This window comes from Schistocerca americana, chromosome 2 (genome assembly GCF_021461395.2).
Source record: "Schistocerca americana isolate TAMUIC-IGC-003095 chromosome 2, iqSchAmer2.1, whole genome shotgun sequence".
Lineage (NCBI taxonomy): Eukaryota > Metazoa > Arthropoda > Insecta > Orthoptera > Acrididae > Schistocerca > Schistocerca americana.
The window spans coordinates 844,764,354-844,784,219 of NC_060120.1; the positions used below are offsets into that span (position 1 = coordinate 844,764,354).

At 44.3% G+C, this 19,866-nt stretch overlaps 1 protein-coding gene across 1 annotated transcript in view; it reads right to left on the reverse strand.

The window, feature by feature from the left end:
- Window positions 1-18,165, reverse strand: part of LOC124595618 — a 60,917-nt gene extending 42,752 nt beyond the window's left edge. Inside the window, exons 1-2 of the mRNA XM_047134438.1 lie at window positions 18,134-18,165; window positions 1,188-1,994 (exon numbers count right to left, since the gene is read on the reverse strand). Coding sequence (XP_046990394.1) covers window positions 1,188-1,748 — 561 coding nt within the window. The 5' untranslated portion in view covers window positions 1,749-1,994; window positions 18,134-18,165. The remainder of the gene's footprint in view (window positions 1-1,187; window positions 1,995-18,133) is intronic.
- Window positions 18,166-19,866: the final 1,701 nt, after the last annotated feature.

Genomic DNA, 19,866 nt, shown 5'->3' on the forward strand with positions numbered 1-19,866 from the left:
TTACACTTACCTTGCAAGCAAACCGGAAGGTGAACAAACATAGGAACGAAGAGAAAGAACGGACGTGAGAAGAGTAATGTTTGTGTGAATGTGTGTGTGCGTGTGTGTGTTTGTGTGTGTGTGTGTGTATTTCCTTTTCTGAAGAAGGCTTTGGCCGAAAGCTAAATGTAACAGTCTTTTTGTCACGTTTACTGTGAGTAGCAATGCATCTTTTCCCCTATATCGCTGACACACAAAACAAGTTCTACAATATGTCGGCAACGTACCACATAAAGTAGAACCAAGCAGAAGGCAAGACGCTATACTGTATTTGTCGCGTCCAGTAGAAGCCCATATTCTATGGGTTTTATGTTATACGGTACCCCCCGAATACATGCTGTTTCCAAACACCAGCACATTGAACGTCTCGAGAACGAATCGTTATTGGTGCGATTTGTTATAATATAACTTCGAAAAACGTCGTATTGGTGGTTAAATAATTTTCGTATTTAGTTATTTTTGCGTTATAACTCGCGTGTTATAGGAGTAGGCCGTTTTAAGGCAACGACCCATTGAAGATTCATTAAAACGTGTCTGTCCTGTTACGGTTTGTTATAATTAAATGTCAATTAGTAGCATTAGGGCGGTTAAAACCTTTAGGAGACTGTAACATAAAATAGACGGTCAGTATTGTGTAGTTTGTTGTGGCGGCTTGTTACGAAAGCGAGAGTGGAGCGGTAGAAGTTTAGCGTCCTTTTGTATACTTTTTTTACCTTCGCGTTTTCTGAAAGGTCTTGAGAATAGTAACAATTTTATAATATTTGACGTTATGTAAATATAAGTGTGCTCTCTGTCAGGAGTGAGTTTATTCGATTTGGTGAACTTCTATAAGTTGATGACCTTACTGGCCGGAAATTTATCTTTATTTTTGTATTATTACATGTTCACGGAAATTGATGTTTTTAATTATGTACACCAAAGACAGAACAACCTGACTAGCGTATGGTCGAGAAAGTAAATGCGCGTTTTAATACGATTAACATAGGAATTCCACGTGCGTCCATTTTCGTGAACAAAATGTACGGTCTGCTAGCCAAATAACGGCGACAACTGCCACTGGATATTTCATCTGCGCGCACGTCCCGAGTGTCGACGGCTTTTGCTACAGCTAGGGACTGAAGAGGAAGACAGTAAAGCTGATGACCAACCTGTGAATATTGGCGAGCTTTGCTCTGCTGCTGTTCGACGGCCTTGAGGTGCTCTTGGGACGCCTGGTGGTGCTGTTGCTGATGGTGGGCAGCCGCCTGGTGCTGGGCGAGGTACGCGTAGTGCTGCTGCTGTTGCTGCTGCTGCTGAAGGTGTTGCTGCTGCTGTATCTGCTGTTGCTGCTGCTGCTGCATGAGCTGCTGGTGGTGGTGTTGCAGCAGCTGCTGCTGTTGCTGCTGCTGCTGCTGGTGGAGGTGTGGGTGGTGCTGGGACTGCGCGACCGGCTGCTGGGTCTGCGACTGCTGCTGGGAAGTGAGGCTCGAGCCGGACGAGGGCGGCGTGGGGTAGTTGATGTAGGGCTGCTGCTGCTGCTGCTGCTGCTGTTGCTGCGGAGTGTGCGCAGGCAGCGTGGTGGCCGCCCCCGCGGCGGGCAGGTACTTGTTGGCGGCGGCGCGGTACTGCAGGTAGCGGCTCTGCTGCGCCGCGTACTCCGCCTGCTGCTGTTGCTGCTGCTGCTGCTGCTGCTGGCTGCGTTGCGACGTCTTCTGCGACCCCGAAGTCATCCTTGCGGAGGAAGCGTGCTGCTGCTGTTGCTGCGAGGTTGCGCCCACGGCCGCGCCGGCGCCGCGGTAGCCCGACAGGGCAGCGATGGGCGGCAGGTTGTGGCTGGTCGCCGCCGCCTGCTGCTGCTGCTGGCGGCTCTGGTGCAGGAAGGCGGCGTGCTCCGCAGACAGCCGGCTGCCGTTATACACCGTCGGCTGCTGCTTGCTCGTCGTCACGGACGGCGCCGCGCTCAGGTACCGGTGTTCCTACGGCACACACCCAACCCATCGCTCTCCGTCCTAAGTTCAATCCCGAGTCAATGTCGCGTTTTGCATTCCTCCGTATCGTCTGTTACAGTGTGCTCAAAATACACTACAGACCATTAAAATTGCTACACCACGAAGATGACGTGCTACAGACGCGAAATTTAACCGACAGGAAGAAGATGCTGTGGTATGCAAATTATTAGCTTTTCAGAACATTCACACAACGTGCTGACACGAGGAAAGTTTCCAACCGATTTCTCATACACAAACAGCAGTTGACCGGCGTTGTCTGGTGAAACGTTGTTGTGATGCCTCGTGTAACGAGGAGAAATGCGTACCATCACGTTTCCGACTTTGATAAAGGTCCGATTGTAGCCCATCGCGATTGCGGTTTATCGTATCGCGACATTGCTGCTCGCGTTGGTCGAAATCCAATAACTGTTAGCAGAATATGGAATCGGTGGGTACAGGGCGGTAATACGGAACGCCGTGCTGGATCCCAAGAGTCGAGATGACAGGCATCTTATCCGCATGGCTGTAACGGATCGTGGAGCCACGTCTCGATGCCTGAGTCAACAGATGGGGACGTTGGCAAGACGACAACCAACTGCACGAACAGTTCGATGACGTTTGCAGCAGCACGGACTATCAGCTCGGAGACCATGGCTGCGGTTACCCTTGACGCTGCACCACAGACAGGAGCGCCTGCGATGGTGTACTCGACGACGAACCTGCGTGCACGAATGGCAAAACGTCATTTTTTCGGATGAATCCAGGTTCTGTTTACAGCATCATGATGGTCGCATCCGTGTTTGGCGACATCGCAGTGAACGCACTTTGGAAGCGTGTATTCGTCATCGCCATACTGGAATATCACCCGGCGTGATGGTATGGGGTGCCACTGGTTACACGTCTCGGTCACCTCTTGTTCGCACTGACGGCACTTTGAACACTGGACGTTACATTTCAGATGTGTTACGACCCGTGGCTCTACCCTTCATTCGATCCCTGCGAAACCCTACATTTCAGCAGGATAATGCACGACCGCTTGTTGCAGGTCCTTTCGGGATACAGAAAATGTTCGACTGCTGCCCTGGCCAGCACATTCTCCAGATCTCTCACCAATGGAAAACGTCTGGTCAATGGTGGCCGAGCAACTGGCTCGTCACAATACGCCAGTCACTACTCTTGATGAACTGTGGTATCCTGTTGAAGCTGCATGGGCAGCTAGCTGTACCTGTACACGCCATCCAAGCTCTGTTCGACTCAATGCCCAGGCGTATCTAGGCCGTTATTACAGCCAGAGGTGGTTGTTCTGGGTACTGATTTCTCAGGATCAATGCACCCAAATTGCGTGAAAATGTAATCACATGTCAGTTCTAGTATAATATATTTGTCCAATGAATATCCGTTTATCATCTGCATTTCTTCTCGTTGTAGCAATTTTAATGGCCAGTGATGTAACTTGGTCTCTCCACTTTCTGTACACGAATAACCAATGTTTTCGAAATAATTCCACTCCGCTCTATAAACGTCCCGAGTTGGCCCAGCATCTGGTAGCAACAAACTTCAGCAGGGATATCAAATGGCACGACAGCTCGAGTGGTAGTGCCTTCCCTGAGAGCCGTGACGATAACAATCAATTTGAAAAACCTATCAGCTTTGTACTTCAAATACAGATATGGGAAAAGCGTAAACAGACTCCGTACGGCGCATGGAATACGAGGGTGGTTTGATAAGTCGTAAACAATTAACCTCACTTCTCGACATACTCTCCTTCGAGATACATACAGACGTGCTGAAATTATTAAACTAAACGATTATTTTTGACGCTCTTATGTTTTCTGGCGTAAAAATAGGAGAGAAAAGTGTAATTACTGATTTGTTTCAATGGTTTGATTGATGCCACGATATTTCCCTTTCAAGCAACTCGCAGGTCACTGAATTTTTCACAGCTCGTACCATTTTTCATATTTCCTTCTAATCGTGTTAGTGTTAGTTGTCTGGGTACATGGTTTAAAACTGTGTTTACAGTAATGTTTTATGTTTCTGTTGTGTACTACAGCTTGTTATTTATTCTATCATCTTCTTGCTACATTAACAAGACATTACAAAGCTTGTGAACTTGCATCTTTTCAGCTATAGGAATAAATCGTGGATTTTCCAAAGAAAGTGAGGTTACGGGGAAGACAAAAGATGCTCCACCTCGGAAAGTTTCGGCTGTGGTAGCACTTCTTGGTGAAAATCGTTATACACAGCAAGAAATTGCTGACAGAATGAGAGTATCGCAGAAAACTGTCAGCAGAATCAAAAGTTCAGTGCAGAAAGGTGGTGAATACGAGCCAAACAAGAAAGGAAAACGTGGACGTAAAAGAAAAATTAGCCCTAGAATAATGAGAAGACTTACAAACATGGCAACAATGAACCTTAAACTTACTTCTACAGACATGAGCCATCAGCTGAAAGGTTTGGGTGTTGAAGTTTCACCTGTGACAGTGAGGAGCAGGCTGTCTGAATGCCGTTTAAAGGGATACTGACCAAGAAAAAAAATAGAAAATCACACCTGTCATGAAAACCAAAAGATTGTAGTGGGCTAAACAACTTCAGGAGTGGACAAGAGAGAACTGGGCTAAGGAACGTACAATGACATGGTAAATTGAGTTGGTCTGATCTCTAAAGTTAGATCTGGCTTGAAATTGTGATGTTTTATTGATACTGAAGAAACGCACATTTGAATTTTGGAGCTGTTGAGATCTCATGCTACGATTCCCAGCTTTCCTAACTTTCAATTTTGTGATCATGTTTCAGGTATGCTTCAGTGATGAATCTGTATTCACTGCGATGGAAGAATGCAGCCAGTATGTTCGTCGCAGACCCGGAGAACAGTTCAAGACTGAGTGTGTGCAGCAATGTGTGAAGCATCCAACTTCCATTATGGTCTGGAATGTGACGTCCGAGAAAGGCATTGGCAGATTACACATCGTGAAGGAACAATGAGGCAAGTACATTATACAGAAATCCATGAAAAGGAACTTTTCCCCCAAATAAATGAGTGGTTTCCAAATAAATATGCCATTTTTATGCATGATGGGGCACCTTGCCACAAAGCCAAAAGTGTTTCCAAGTACTTGGAAGAAAAGTAACTGAAAGTGTTGCTCTGGCCAGAAAATAGCCCTGTATGAACCCAACTGAAAATTCATGGGCTATTGTGAAACAGAGAATAAGGAAACTTACAGTAACCACCAAACAAGATCTCATGGGGAAACTGGAGGAAATCTGGTACCATGACAATGATATTAAAATGTCATGTGAAAAGTTAATAAAACTACGCCAAAAAGGATACAAAGGTAAGAACAAAGGCACGCATACAAAGTATTGAATGTACAAATTTAATCTGTATGTGGATGTAAATGTGTAATAAACGTACAGTTTTGGAAAAAATGTCTTTAGTCTAATAATTTGAACACGTCTGCACGCTTGCTCCAGCGATTCTCCAGCTTTTTCATCCTATCGAAAAAGCAGGTTCTGTCACAGTCTGCAGAATACTCGTTGACCGCAACTATCACTTCCTCATTTGATGAAAAGTTCTTCTCAGCGAGCCAAAGTTTCAAGTTCTGGAACAGGTAGAAGTCATTTGGGGCTAAGTCTGGTGAATAAAGTGGTTAAGGTACCAGTTCTAACTCCAATTCAAGCACTATCGCCATTGTTATCACTGATTTGTGGGATGGTGCATTAACCTGGTGAAAGAGCACTTTTCTCTTGACAACCTTGGTCTTTTTTTTAGACAATGCAAATCTCAAACGATCCAGCAATGAAGCATAATAGGGTCTAGTTATGCTTCTGCCTTTTCCAAGTAACCTATGAGGAAATTCCTTGGGAATCTCAAAAACAGGGGCAATCACTTTACCAGCTGACAAAATGATCTTTGCCTTCTTCGGCGCACTTTTACCAGGCTTTGTCAGTTGTTGTGACTGTGTTCTGACTCTGGCGTGTAGTGATGGATCCAGGTTTCATCGAGTTACAAATCGGCGCCAAAGGTCTTGCGGATTGCGATTAAACATCGCCAGAGATTGTGCTGAAATGTTGTCCCAAGTGCGGTTTTGGACGACTTGGAGGAATAACAGCACCCACGTCGCATACAGCTTCTTCGTATCCAATTCTCGTGCAGGATATTATGCACTTGCTCAGTTGAGATGCTTACAGTCTCAGCAATCTCATGAATGTTTATTCGGCGTTCTTTCATTATCATATCACGGATTTTGTCAGTGGTTCCTTTGAGATGACCTTCCTGGAATGCTGCAGCGCGTATCGTTTCCGGTACCTGTCTCACCACGTTTAAATTCCTTAATCAAGAAGTATATGGTCCTCAAAGATAGTGAAGAGTCTGCGTGAACTTCATCCTATTCTGTTTTGATATGTGCGGCAGCCCAACCCTTCAAATTAAAATATTTAATAACAGCAGGAAACTTAGTTTTACCCATTTTCAATCGCAGACGACACACTTACCAATTCAGAAGGCTGTCAACACTGAACTGTACGCTGTTATATTGTTGAAAATTCTCTGTACGATCCTTGGAGTAATCACGCTTACTAACCATGAAGGTGCAACAAAAACGTTCCATTCTTTCATGGAAATTTACCAGACTTACAAAACCATCCTCGTATGCGCACACAATCTGCACATTTGGGAAAAGCTACCTAGCCCTAGCTGCGTCTGTGGGGCTCCAAATCAAACGGCCCAACACATCCCCCAGGACGGTGAACTACGACCCTATCAGGGCAGCCCAGCTGGCTTCAACGCCACACCGTCTTACCTCGAATGGGTCCCCAATTTGGACATCAAACTACGAAGAGCCCAGTTACAAAATACACTTGCTGCGGTGCTATGTTTTGTTTCAATGTCTTATTATACAGCGTGTTTATAAATTAGTTATACAAAAGCAACCTTTATTGTGAAAAGGATAAATATCTTACACAAATGTCTGACACAGCACTGAATGCAGTATATGTTCAATTTTTATTCAGGATATAGCACGTCACCACCTCAAACAAACTGTTATTAATTGGTACAATCGTTCCACCGATACTGGGCTGTGTATCACGTAGGACGCCGGGTCAAGGTCGGCCAGATTTACGGTTCTTTATTTTTTGCGGAGTCAACTGTAGCTGACATATCATATCTGGACATGGTTGAACATTATCTAATGCCTCAGTTACAACAGGATATGGGCAGAGAATTTATTTTACAACCAGATGGCGTGCCACCACAGTATCATCGTGAAATTGTCTTGTTATCTCAGTAGGAATGTGTCGACTTCAATTGGACGTGGTGGAACAATATCCTGCCCACCAAGATCACCCTACACAAAAATATAATGGTGCTGAATATAATAGCATGTGCATGCACCTATGGTGCGTGGAGGCTGCAGTGCCAAGCTACGTAATATGGAGGCTGCAACGACCATGATCGATTGAGAAAGCTGGATGGAATCAGCCATTACATAGAGCTCTCACAGCGTCGACTGCTAAAAAGAAATCACATTTCACGGCAAAATCTGTTTTACATGCCCTGCCAGTTATGTTGTGGCTGAAAAAATGGGTAAGCAAACAACAGGGCAGGGAGAACTTAACATTCTCCGGGGAAAAAAAAAACTTCTTTTAGAGAACGTATAATTAAACTGTTGTAATAGCAATACAAATTGTCATTAAACATAGGTAAATTACTATTTTGCACTGTAAATAAACGAGGGGGAGAAAGGGGTGAGCGCTGAAATGAACCGTTAAAGGTGACTGAGTCAGTGACGATACCGACAAATGTGTTATGAGGCATTAGTTTCTGAAATTAGTGTTGCAAAGAAAGCTCCATAGTTTTTGTCGCAAGAACTTCACTTCAAGGATAATAAGGAAACTTCAAGATTTGGTTTTAGAAAGAGTCAGAATAAACGAATCGTCATCTACAAATAAGAAGTACTTTCAAAACAGATAAGTCGTATCAAATTTTTTACGAAAAAACTTAACGTCAGAATTAAGCCAAGCAATATCAAGGCATTTTCCATATCGTGCGTTACCAAGAAGGCTAGGTGGGGTAGTTTATGCCCACCTGCAAAAAATTCTTTAGAAAAAGCAAAATTCTTTAATTGTTCTTGAATTGTCTTAACAACATACTGTCTAAAGACGTACTGATGTGTGAGTATGGTCCAGAACCTGAAAAAACCGTTTAGCACACTGTTACTTATATCAATGCATGTTCAATAAAACATACTACCTACTTCATGACCACCACAGAAAAACTTTTAAAAATGAAAATTTCGTTCACTGTTGTTGAATTTAACTCTCAACATACATTTTAAAGAGATATTGATATGTAAGTAAGGTCCTCAAAGTCGAAATGCTGAATGTGACATTCATTGGGAAAAGTGACATCGGCTACCGAGACTTAACTTTTTGCGTTAAGTTTATGTGACAAATTTAAAACATATTTGAAATCTGGTTAAATTCATTAAAAACAAATAACTTTTTTTTTTAAATTATAGCTGACCAGCTATTTTGTTACGACCAGTGAAGGTGGCTATGAAGTACCCCCCCCCCCCCCCCCTTTTGTATTGCGAGTGTTAAAACGGCAAATGGTATAATTACATCAAACTTGAATGCTTACAAATTACCGTGCGAACGATATTGTCAAACAAAAGCAGAACCCACGATTTGTTGGGATAGTTACGCAAGGCACTGGCGTACAGCGTGCGACAGCTCTACACTTGTAACAATACCGGAATGTACGCTATTACTACCTCCCTCCTCGCCCCCGAACCCACTCAGTCAATATATTTTTGGTCGTAAGCACAATGGTGCTACCGCCCTACCCAGTTCGCTTTGATGTGTAGCAAGTGAGCCCTATTTTTTAGTAGCGATGCAACACTGGGTGTGCACTGCGGCCGATCAACAATCAATGAGAGTGCGTATGTTTACACTAGATTTGAATTTACGATGAAAGAAGCGTAGGCACCCATCAACAAGGGCGCCGGTATGAGCAACAGTGGGGACCCGCCCCCTCCCTCTAGCTCTCTGGCAAAGCAAACAATATGGTGTACTTACGTAAGGAAAAGAAATAGGTTTAGTGTTACACATGTTCTTAAGATGGTCGGATTTGATAATTTCTATGGCTATTTGATAATTTCTATGGCTACTTGCAAATTGTCATCCGTCTTCCAAAATAATAAAAGTACACTATACGCCCAAGTCTAACCCGCTCCCCATACAAATTTTACGAGCGCCCTTGGCCACCAAGACAACAAAACGAGCTAGCTGTCAAAGATGAGACGAAACTTGAATGAACAATGGAACACCGCCTGCACACGCCACTGGCAGGTTCGCAACCCCGACCGCGCTCCCTGCTCGGGCCTTCGTGGCTTGTGCGTCGTTTAATTCGAGAGATGCGTGCGCACGCTGCAGCTGAGGCGGCCGGCCTGGCTGGCGCGCGGTGTAGGAGCGCCGCTTTCACGGTTCGCCCGTCCAGTCCCCCAGCCTTCACACTCATCTGGTGGCCTTGAGCATTATCTCCCACAGCTCTTTGCTTCAACAAAAACCTTCTACCACCTCTGCGGTAACGAGGAGCAGCGATGTTGGCAAATGGCCTTGGATAAGGGGGGATGTATACCGAGGCTACAAAAGTCATGGGAAAGCGATATGCACATATACAGATGGCGATTGTGTCGCTTACACAAGATATAGAAGGGCAGTGCATTAGCGGACCAGTCATTTGTACGTAGGTGATTCATGTGAAAATGATTCCGACGTGGTCGTGGGCGCACGACGGAAATTAACACAGTTTGCACCCGGAATGGCAGTTGAACTAGACTCGTGGGACATTTCATTTCGGAAGTTGTTCGTGAATTCAAAACTCCTAGGTCGATAGCGTCAAGATTGATCCGAGAATACCACCCCGATGGCCTTCACTTAACGACTGAGAGCAGCGGCGTTTGCATTGTTGTCAGTGCTAACAGACAAGCAATACAGTGTGAAATAACGGCAAAAATCAATGTGGAACGTACGACGAATGTATCCGTTAGCGCACTGAGGCGAAATTCGGCGTTAATGAGCAATGGCAGCAGACGACCGACACGAGTGCCTTTGCTAACAAGACGACATCGCCTACAGCGCCTCTCCTGGAATCGTGACCGTATCGGTTGGACTCTAGACGATTGGAAAACCGTGGCCTGGCCAGAGGAGGCCCGATTTCAGATGGTAAGAGCTGATGGTAGGATTCGAGTGTGGCGCAGACCCCACGAAGCTGTGGACCCAAACTGTCAACAAGGCACTGTGCAAAGTGTGGTGGCTCCATAGTGGCGTGGACTGTATTTCCATGGAATCGACTTAGTCTTCTGGTCCAACTGAAATGGTTATTAACCGAAAATGGTTATGTTCGGCTACTTGGAGGCCATTTGCAGACATTCATGGACTTCATGTTCCCAAACAAATATGTGGTTTTATGGATGGCAATGCGCCATGTCGCCGGGCCACAACTGTTCGCAAGTGGTTTGAAGAACACTCTGGACAGTTCGAGCACATGATACGGCCACCCAGATCGCAAGACATGAATCCCATCGAGCATTTATGGCACGTAATCGAGAGGCCAGTTCGTGCACGAAATCCTGCACCGGCAACACTTACACAATTATGGGCGGCCATAGAGGCAGCATGGCTCATTATTTCTGCAGGGGACTTTCAACGTTTCGTTTAGTCCATGCCGCATCAAGCTGCTTCATTACGTCTGGGCTAAAGAAGGTCCGACACGATATTAGGAGGTATCCCATGACTTTTGTCACCTCAGTGTGCGCAAAAATTGCTTAAAAACGTTGGAATTATTTTGCCACCGTTTAGTTCTGTTGCATGTTGGAAATAATGTCATCAATTTGCGGACTTTAATTCGTGCTACAAATGCTGTAAAGGCCATATTGTTTGGGCCAATGAGCAGTGTTACGACCCCTTTTCTACAAAACTATATTTTTTTGCGATATTTTATTACTTCCCGTAGAGTACTGTGGCTGTGAGCCCATCACCATTTATGATGCGATTAATTATAATTTGTTACAGAAATGTACACTTGGTGGAACACAAAACTTTAACGAGAGCTTTAATAACCTCATTTAAGACAGACGCCCAAAGACAAAATTTTCCTTATCTACTGTTGTTAAAAAATTTTTATATGATGTTTGTTTGGTGTTGAGTGATGGTAATAGTGGAAGAATCAGGACCCTTGTGAGACAAGGATCTGGTGCACGTTGCTTCACTGAAAACTTATTGAAAAATATAGATGACATGCGTATCGCTAGTCCAGAAATGTCAGTAAACAGTATTTGCCAAACTGAATCATACAACGGGAAAAGAGCTAAATGAAGACCAAAATCACCAAATGTATGGTTATGGCCAATATTAAGTTACTTCCCTCTGGCTTAAACGCTAATAAAATCTTATTTCTGCGTTTCTCGCAGATTTCATTTTTCAGTGTATGAGGAATATTTTCTGCTGAACCATCGCAGATAAAATGTGAAATTTCTTATAGTCTTCGCACATACTATAACATAACTCCCTGTGATACAAAATTTTTTAAAGTGTGTTAATGTCAAATTTATTTACATTTTTCTGAAATAGAAAATGCTATATATATAATTCATAAATTGTTGCGAGAGTTGTAACACTAACATTAAAAAACTGGTGCACACATTTGTTTATCTAATTACTAAGAAAAACCTTCACACACACAAACTTTCCTCCAATACTAAATACGTGATCCTTTGATGTCTCAGAATGTGTCAACCAACCCCTTAATTTAGTCCACTTGTGCCATAAACTTATTGACTCTCCAATTCTATTCAGTATCTCCTCGTTAGTTACGCGATCTACATATCTAATGTTCAGCATTCTTCTGTAGTACCACAATTCAAAACCTTCTACTCTCTTCTTGACTGAACTGTATATCGTCTTCTTCTTCTTGACCTTTAACTGAACTTCTCCATATTTTTCCTTGGCCTCCTCAATCGACGGATTGAATAAATGAGATGTAGGCTACAACCCTGTTCACGCCCTTCTCAACCACTGCTTACGTCCCATACACCTCGACTCCTACAACTGCCGTCTGGTTTCTGTACAAGTTTTAAATAGCTTTTCGCTCCCCGTAATCTAGCCCTGCTACCTTTAGAATTTCAAAGGGAGTATTCTAGTCAACATTGTCAAAACCTTTGTCTACCTTTATAAATCCTACAAACGTAGGTTTGCCTTTCTTTAACCATCTTCTAAAAGAAGTCACGGCGGCAATATTGCCTCGCGTGTTCCTACATTTCTCCAGAGTCCGAAGTAATCTTCCCTCGCTTTCTCCCAGTTTTCTTCCATTCTTCTGTAAACAATTCGTGTTAGTATTTTGTAACTATGACTTGTTAAACTGATATTCGGTAATATTCACACCTATCAGCACACGCTTTCGTTGGATTTGGTTTGTGTTCTAAAAGCATCCAGCAATGTCCTAATTAAATTACTTGACAAAAAACTAAAAAACAAATCCAGATTATAGCCAATAACATCACAAGATGTGCAAAATTTGGTTCAATTATTTTTCAAACACGAAGAGTTACCTTAGCTTACATGTATCAGTACCCGTTTATTTTCTCAAACGATCCCCCTCAAAAGCAAGTGCCCAAATCCAAATCAGGCAGCTGAGACAGGTAGCATGCACCCAGAATTACTGAGATCCTTGGGGGAAAATGCCATGGACAAACTATTCCACCTGGTGTGCCAGGTATGCAAACTTGCGAAATAGCCCGTGGCTTCAAGAAAAACGTAGTAATCCCGACTGCAATGAAAACAAATGCTTACAGGTGTGAATATTACCGGACCACCAGTTTAATAGGTCATTGCTGCAAAATAATGACACGAATTATTTGCAGAAGAATGGAAAAATTGGTAGAAGCCGACCCTGGGAAAGATCAGCTTGGGTTCCGAAGAAATGTAGAACCACGTGAGGCAACGCTGATCCTACAACTTTTCTTAGGAGATAGACTCAAGAACGGCAAATCTACGTTTATAGCATTTGTAAGTTCAGAAATAGCTTTTGACAATGAAGAATGTATTCTTTGAAATTCTGAATACAAGCAAATATAAAAGATAAGGAGTGGAAGGTCATCTATAAATTGTTCAAAAATCAGGTTGCAGTAGTAAGAGCCAAAGGCCACAAAAAGGATCGAAAACAGAATGTGGCGGTATTGTAGCCTATTCCACAAGTTATTCAATTGATACAGTGACCACGTAGTAAAATAAACCAAAGAAAAATTTGGAAGCAGAGTTAAGGGAGAAGGAATTAGGATTCTGATGTTTGCCGATGACCCTGTAATTCTATCTGAGACGAGCAAGGACTTGGAAAAGGAGCTGAACGGAATGGGTAGTGTCTTGAAAAGAAGTTATAAGATGAAAATAAAACAAGTGTAATGGTATGTAGCCGAATAAAATCACGCGACGGCTGAGGAAATTAGAATAAGCAAATAAGTTTACTAAAGTGATTTTGCTATCAGGACAGGAAAATAAAAAGAAATATTTTAGCATCTAATAAGTAAGTGGTTGGAAGTCGTCTCTGAAAGTATTTGTCTGGAGTGTTGCCTAGTACGAGAGTGAAACATGGTTGATAAGCAACACACGCAAGAACAGGACAGAAGGTTTTTTTTTTTATGTCGTGCTAAAGAAGAATGTTGAGGTTAGATAACTAATGAAGGCGTACTGAATAGAATCGGGGACAAAAGAAATTCATGGCACAGCTTCACCGAATCGGTTGACATGACCCATCCTGGAGCATCAAGGAATAGTTAATTTGATAATGGGGAAAGTTTGAGGGGTAAGTATTGAAGACGGAAACCAAAGATTACACGCAGTAAGTAGGTTCAAGGAGAAGTACGTTCAGCTAATTCCGTTTAAGTACGAGTTTTCGTTGGTACCATGTGGTTATAATTATTAAAGTGCAGCTACTCATAGAGGTCCACTGTGGGCTGTAATTATCGTATGGCAGCGACACTTGGCAGATATGCCAGTACATTAACGCGCAACCGATTTACGCTGGAAAACAAATCAGTTCCAATTGTGGCCACCAGGTGCAAATCTGGCGCTTAACACAGTTCGTATCACGGTGTGGCAGCCAAGCTGTCATTTGAGAAGCCATAACGTGAGTGAACAGTATGGCTATCGAGAAGTGAGGCCGTGCGCAGTTAGTGAAAGTGTTTTATGTGACCGTCAGCAATTACAGTGCTGTATAGAGAGAGAACGACGACTGAAATGTTTTAGGAGAGTTTGCATGTCATTAAATTGTTTAAATGTGGTGATGATGAGGTTCGAAAACACGGGTGAGCTTGGTGTGAGGCAAGTGTCATATCCCGTTGGAAGTTATGACGAGCTTGCTGGTACTGTAACTGGCTATTCAACACGTTCTCTGGGCAGTGATAGTGCTCGTGCGGTGTCACGAGAATTGTTCATTCCATGGTCAACAGTACAGAATACTTTGTCGTTATTTTACATTGGTATCCTCACAAGACCAAGACCGTTCAACAACTAAAACCTCATGATCCGCAGCAACGTTTTAAATTTGCTCGTCGGTTTCTGTCACAGATCGAGGTCGATGACATGTGGCCAGCGATATTCTATGGTGTGACATACACAAAACCGGCGAATTTGATGCACTGTTAACCGAGTGTTGTGCAGGAAGAACCATTGCACTCGCCGTAAGTGACTGTGGAGTGAGGATTCACAAGCGCCTTTATTCTCGATCCGCTCTTCTCTGAAGAGGATACACACAGAGGGCCTGCCAGGTGTACCGTAAGGTCAGCACGTTATCGAGATCTCCTTCATTATGTGATTCCTGTTTTGGAAGAGCGCAGCTATGTGGAAACCACTGTTTTCATGCAACATGGGGCGGCAGCTCATGGCGCTCGCCCAGTGGAAGAACTGCTAAATGCAACCTTCCACGGACGTTATCTCCAGAGGTTTTCCAGATGCACGGCTTGCAAGATACCCTGTTCTGAATCCATGTGACTTTTGATTACGGAGATATCTAAAAGAACGCGTTTAACAGGGGCACGTTCGGTCTCTACCTGATCCGAAGGCCAGTAGGTATATACACGAACACGCTGCTCAGATTTCATCGGAACTGCTGCGAACAACTGTTGATCACGACGGTTTATGAATGCAGCGTTACGTCGACGTATCCGGTGCTTATGTTGAACAAACTGTGTAAGACGCGATTATTAATAAAATCAACATTATGCCTTTCTCGCTTGTTTGACACCTTCTGCTTACGTAACGTTCCTAATCCATTACAGATGGAAACATTTCTGTACACCTTTCTTGCAATCACAGCGCCAGATCTGCACCTTGTAGCCAAAATTAGAACTAATTTTTTTCCACCGTAAATCGGTTCCGCATTAACACATTAGAATATCTACTAAGTTCCGCTGCCATACGATAATTACAGTCTGCAGTGGACTTCCGTGAGTAGCTGCACTTTAATTATAACGACGCGGTATTATTTTCACACCCAACCGTCTGATTCATGATGGTCTCTTTTAATACTGAAATGAGAACGAAAGATCACGCCTTTGTGCGGGCAAAACTATATCGTTACCACAGACATCAACAGTATCGTTCCTACGCTCAAGTTCCTTGCATGAATGGGGAGTGCAATATACTTGCGCTAGAGATCCACCCAGAGACACGGCTAGTAGATCAGGCAATTTGAATGGCGTACGTGTGTCTTGCGTCCAGTACTTTGGGGAAAGATATTATAAATCCGCTTGTGACTGTGTACGCGCTCCAGCTGACTGTGCTCTCAGAAGCGCTTATCGCACTTAACGCGTAACTGGAACTAGAGGATCAACGTCGCTTCAGACTATCTCGAGATAACCAGTCTTACGTCATATTTGTGTCAAGGTCAGTATACAATTCAATGTTCGGGACTCTTTATCACAGAATAAGTAACTGGATGATCACAAAATAAACAAAACAGCTCCAAGACGAAAAATAAGTCATTCGTGATTTTCTCTGTGATCTGGTCTTTTCTTTCTTTTTCTTTTTTCCCCCTTCCTTCCTTTCACTGGTTCTACAGCCGACTATGGTGGAGAGAAGTCGCCGCACAACTGTGTACACTGTAAATGTTCCCTTTTTTTTACACAGCAGAACTTTTGAGCGTTCTATTGTTATACCTCGTGTGTTCTGTTGTTATCCCTCGTCACACTGCATTTACGCTACTCGTACTGAATTTCGGCACTTACGAAGGCGTGCTGAAAAGTAGTGCCTCCGAATTTTTTATGTTAAATACAAACATTAGTATCTTTCTACATCAATATTCTTCATGTCTACGTATTTATTTCTCAAGATAATCACCCTGGCGACGAAGACATTTCTTCCAACGAGAAACCAGTTATTTGATATCATAACTGTATAACGTTGACGGAGCCACAGCCTCACTTCTGCTTGCACCGCTTCAACACTTTCGAAGTTCTTTAAGTTTTGGAAACCGCTGCAAACGAATGGGGCAAATCAGGGCAGTGTGGAGGATAATAGATTAGTGAACCAAAGGCGTCCGATTACTGCAGATGTCGCAAAGCTCGTGTGTGATCTGGCATTCTCATGCTGGAGGAGACAAGCACCATGTGTGGACGAACTCTTCGAATTCGTGCTTTCAGTTTCCTGAGGGACTACAGCACCCTGTTCCCCACACAAAGCCATAGTTCCGTTACATACCGACATGTTTGACGCTACATTTTGGAGCCTTCTAACCGCAGAGGGTTGCAACTTGTGTCAGCGAAGCGGGAAAGTCGGCCGAGTAATATGCGTGACACTGCAATGCCTCAAAGAATATTGAGAACAAAATTACTTTTCAGCGAGCTTTCGTAACATCACTGGATATTTATGCTCACCGAGGTGAAAAAAATCATGAAACAGAGATATCCACATATACAGATGGCGGTAGTAGCATGTAACAAAATGGCAATCCACTGTCGGAATTGCCATTTGTATTCGGGTGTTTGATGTGAAAACGTTTCCGACGTGATTATGACCGCACGACGGGAATTCACTGACACGCATGGGACACTCCATTTCGGAAATCGGTAGGGAATTCGGTGTTCTGAGATCCACAGTGACAAGAGTGTATCGAAAATACCAAATATCAGGCATTACTTCTCACCATGGACAACGCAGTGGCCGAGGGCCTTCACTTAATGACCGACAGCAGCGGCGTTTGCATAGAGTTGCTAGTGATGACAGACAAGAAACACTGCGTGGAACAACCGCAGAAAGCAATGTGGTACGTACGAGGCAAGTATCCACTAGGGCAGTGCGGGGAAATTTGGCGTTAATGGGCTATGGCAGTAGACGACCCACCCGAGCGCTTTTGTAAACAGCACGATATCGCCTGCAGCGCCCCTCTTGAGCTCATGAAAATATTGGTTGGACCCTTGACGACTGGAAAACCGTAGCCCGCTGAAATGAACCCCGTTTCCAGTTGGTAAGAGCTGATGGCAGGGATCGAGTGTGGCGCAAAAACCTCGAATCCATGGACCCAAGTTATCTGGTGGTAACTCCATAATGGTGTGGCCTGTGTTTACGTGGAATGGACTGGGTCCTCTGGTCCCACTGTACGGATCATTGACTGGAAATGGTATGTTCGGCCACTGTAGGTGGTGGCTGTGGAGGCTGGGGGCGGCCAGTAGGACAACACGGTGGGGGCGGCTGTGGAGGCGGGCGCCACGTCGTACTGTGTACCCATTCATGAACTTCATGTCCCCAAATAACGATGGAATTTTTATGGATGACAAAATTGTTCGCAATTGGTTTGAAGAACACTCTGGACAATTCGAGCAAATGATTTAGCCACCCACTGCGCCCGACATGAATTCCACCGAACATGAGACGTAATCGACAGGTCAGTTCATGTACAAAATCCGGCACCGACAACACTTTCGTTATTATGGACGGCTACAGAGGCAGTATGGCACGATGTTAGGAGGTATCCCATTACTTATTTCACCTCTTTCTTTATTATTTCACTTGTAATCATCCGAAATTTGTCACATCATAAAATTCTGTGGTTTGGTTAGAGAAAAACTCACATTTTTACGAGGGTAGGTGGTGGCTGTGGAGGCTGGGGGCGGCCAGTAGGACAAGACGGTAGGGGCGGCTGTGGAGGCGGGCGCCACGTCGTACTGTGTACCCACGGGTGGCGGCTCTACGGCGGCGGGGGCGGACGGCGGCGGTGCCACCTGCTGCGGGGGCGGCGCCGGCGGAGGCTGGCCAGACGGCGCTGGCGCGGCGGCGGCGGTGCCGCCCACCTGCTGCGGGGGCGGTTGTGCCTGCTGCGGGGGCGGCTGCTGGCCCGGCGCCTGCGGGGGCGGAGCGCCCGGGCCCGACGCGGGAGACGGCAGCCCCTGGAAGTACTGACGTGCGTCCTCCAGCACGTTGCTGAACGATATGTCCATGTCCAGAGGCAGGCCTGCGGAAGGAAACGAGAAACATGCGTTACTTTACAGCAGGAAATCTGTACAGCTGCGACAGCATGTGCTACCAACATGTTCCAAAACGCAAAAAAACTGGGTTTTTCCGGCGCTCGTACTTCAGGTTTTATTGGTGATAGATAGATAGGTAGGATCAAGTGTTTTGGATATCCCTTGCGCATGCCCAACATAAGGATCGTCTTACTGTAGGTATCCTATAGTGCAGAGTTAATTTTTTCAATATTTCGCACTTCTTGCTGTTTGGCCAAATGGAGGAAGCAAATCGGTTGCTTCTTTTTGCATTGTATGTGGTCTATGGTGATCCTTAAGGGTCTCGTTGAGGCACCATCTAGCTCATGGACGGTTCCTGACAAAACCCCAAAAAAGCATTTTTCACCATTTTTACGCCGTCGGCAGCAGATATACAAATAATTAACCGCAGCAAATTGCTCAGATTCCAACGGTATATTCTCCAAGCATTTATCTAGAAAAGCCATCATCCCATTTTCAAAAATCTTTATTCGTTATCGAGAAACACCCCAAAAACATGGCTTCTGGGTATGAAAACGCGGATGGCAAGACTGCTTTGTACAGCAAATAGGTGTAATTTTTACGACGTTTTCGCAAGATCCCGATATCGAACAGCCTTGAAAATTATCTTGATATCTTTATCCGTTTCCAAGGTGCGAAGTTTCCCTACTTGTAGACAAAAAATACGCACGTAAAATCCATGTCTGGCGGAAACGTAGTTAACACAGCGATGTAGCACAGAAACAATGCGGTCAAGTGGCTCCGTTATCATCAGAAGGGTAATTGGAACCCCATGTTGTAGTACTGAAGCACAAGCAAAATTTTTGTGCACGTAAAATCTGGTCTGAGGTGTAAAATTAGTTTTGCGTTATTTCAGTTTCACAGAAGTAAACTATCAAAACTGTACTGACCCATAAAGTTCTTTTCATATTAGTTACACGCCCTGCCGTAGCTGGGAAAAGAAGGGAACCACCAGAAAAATGCTTCTATCGGAGCACAAAAAAAGGCGAATGTTCTACTGTTTCTTACAAGACTGTGACTGAGGAGTGGGGTACGAGCTGTCTCAATCTACCTCCCAGAGCATCTTTAAAAATTTTCCCAAAAATTTTGGCATATTCCCGCTTTTTTATGCTGACAGAGTGGCAGAGACAAAGAGTAATAAACACTAGAACATAGTAGACAGTGGTTGTGGTATAGAAGGAGCGAAGGAGATAATAGCAGTGTGAGGGAAAGAGAGGGACACAGCGACAGTGAAACATAGCTGACAATGACAGAATAGCAGAACAGTGTTAGGAAGAGAGTGGAGCAGATAGTAACTGGGA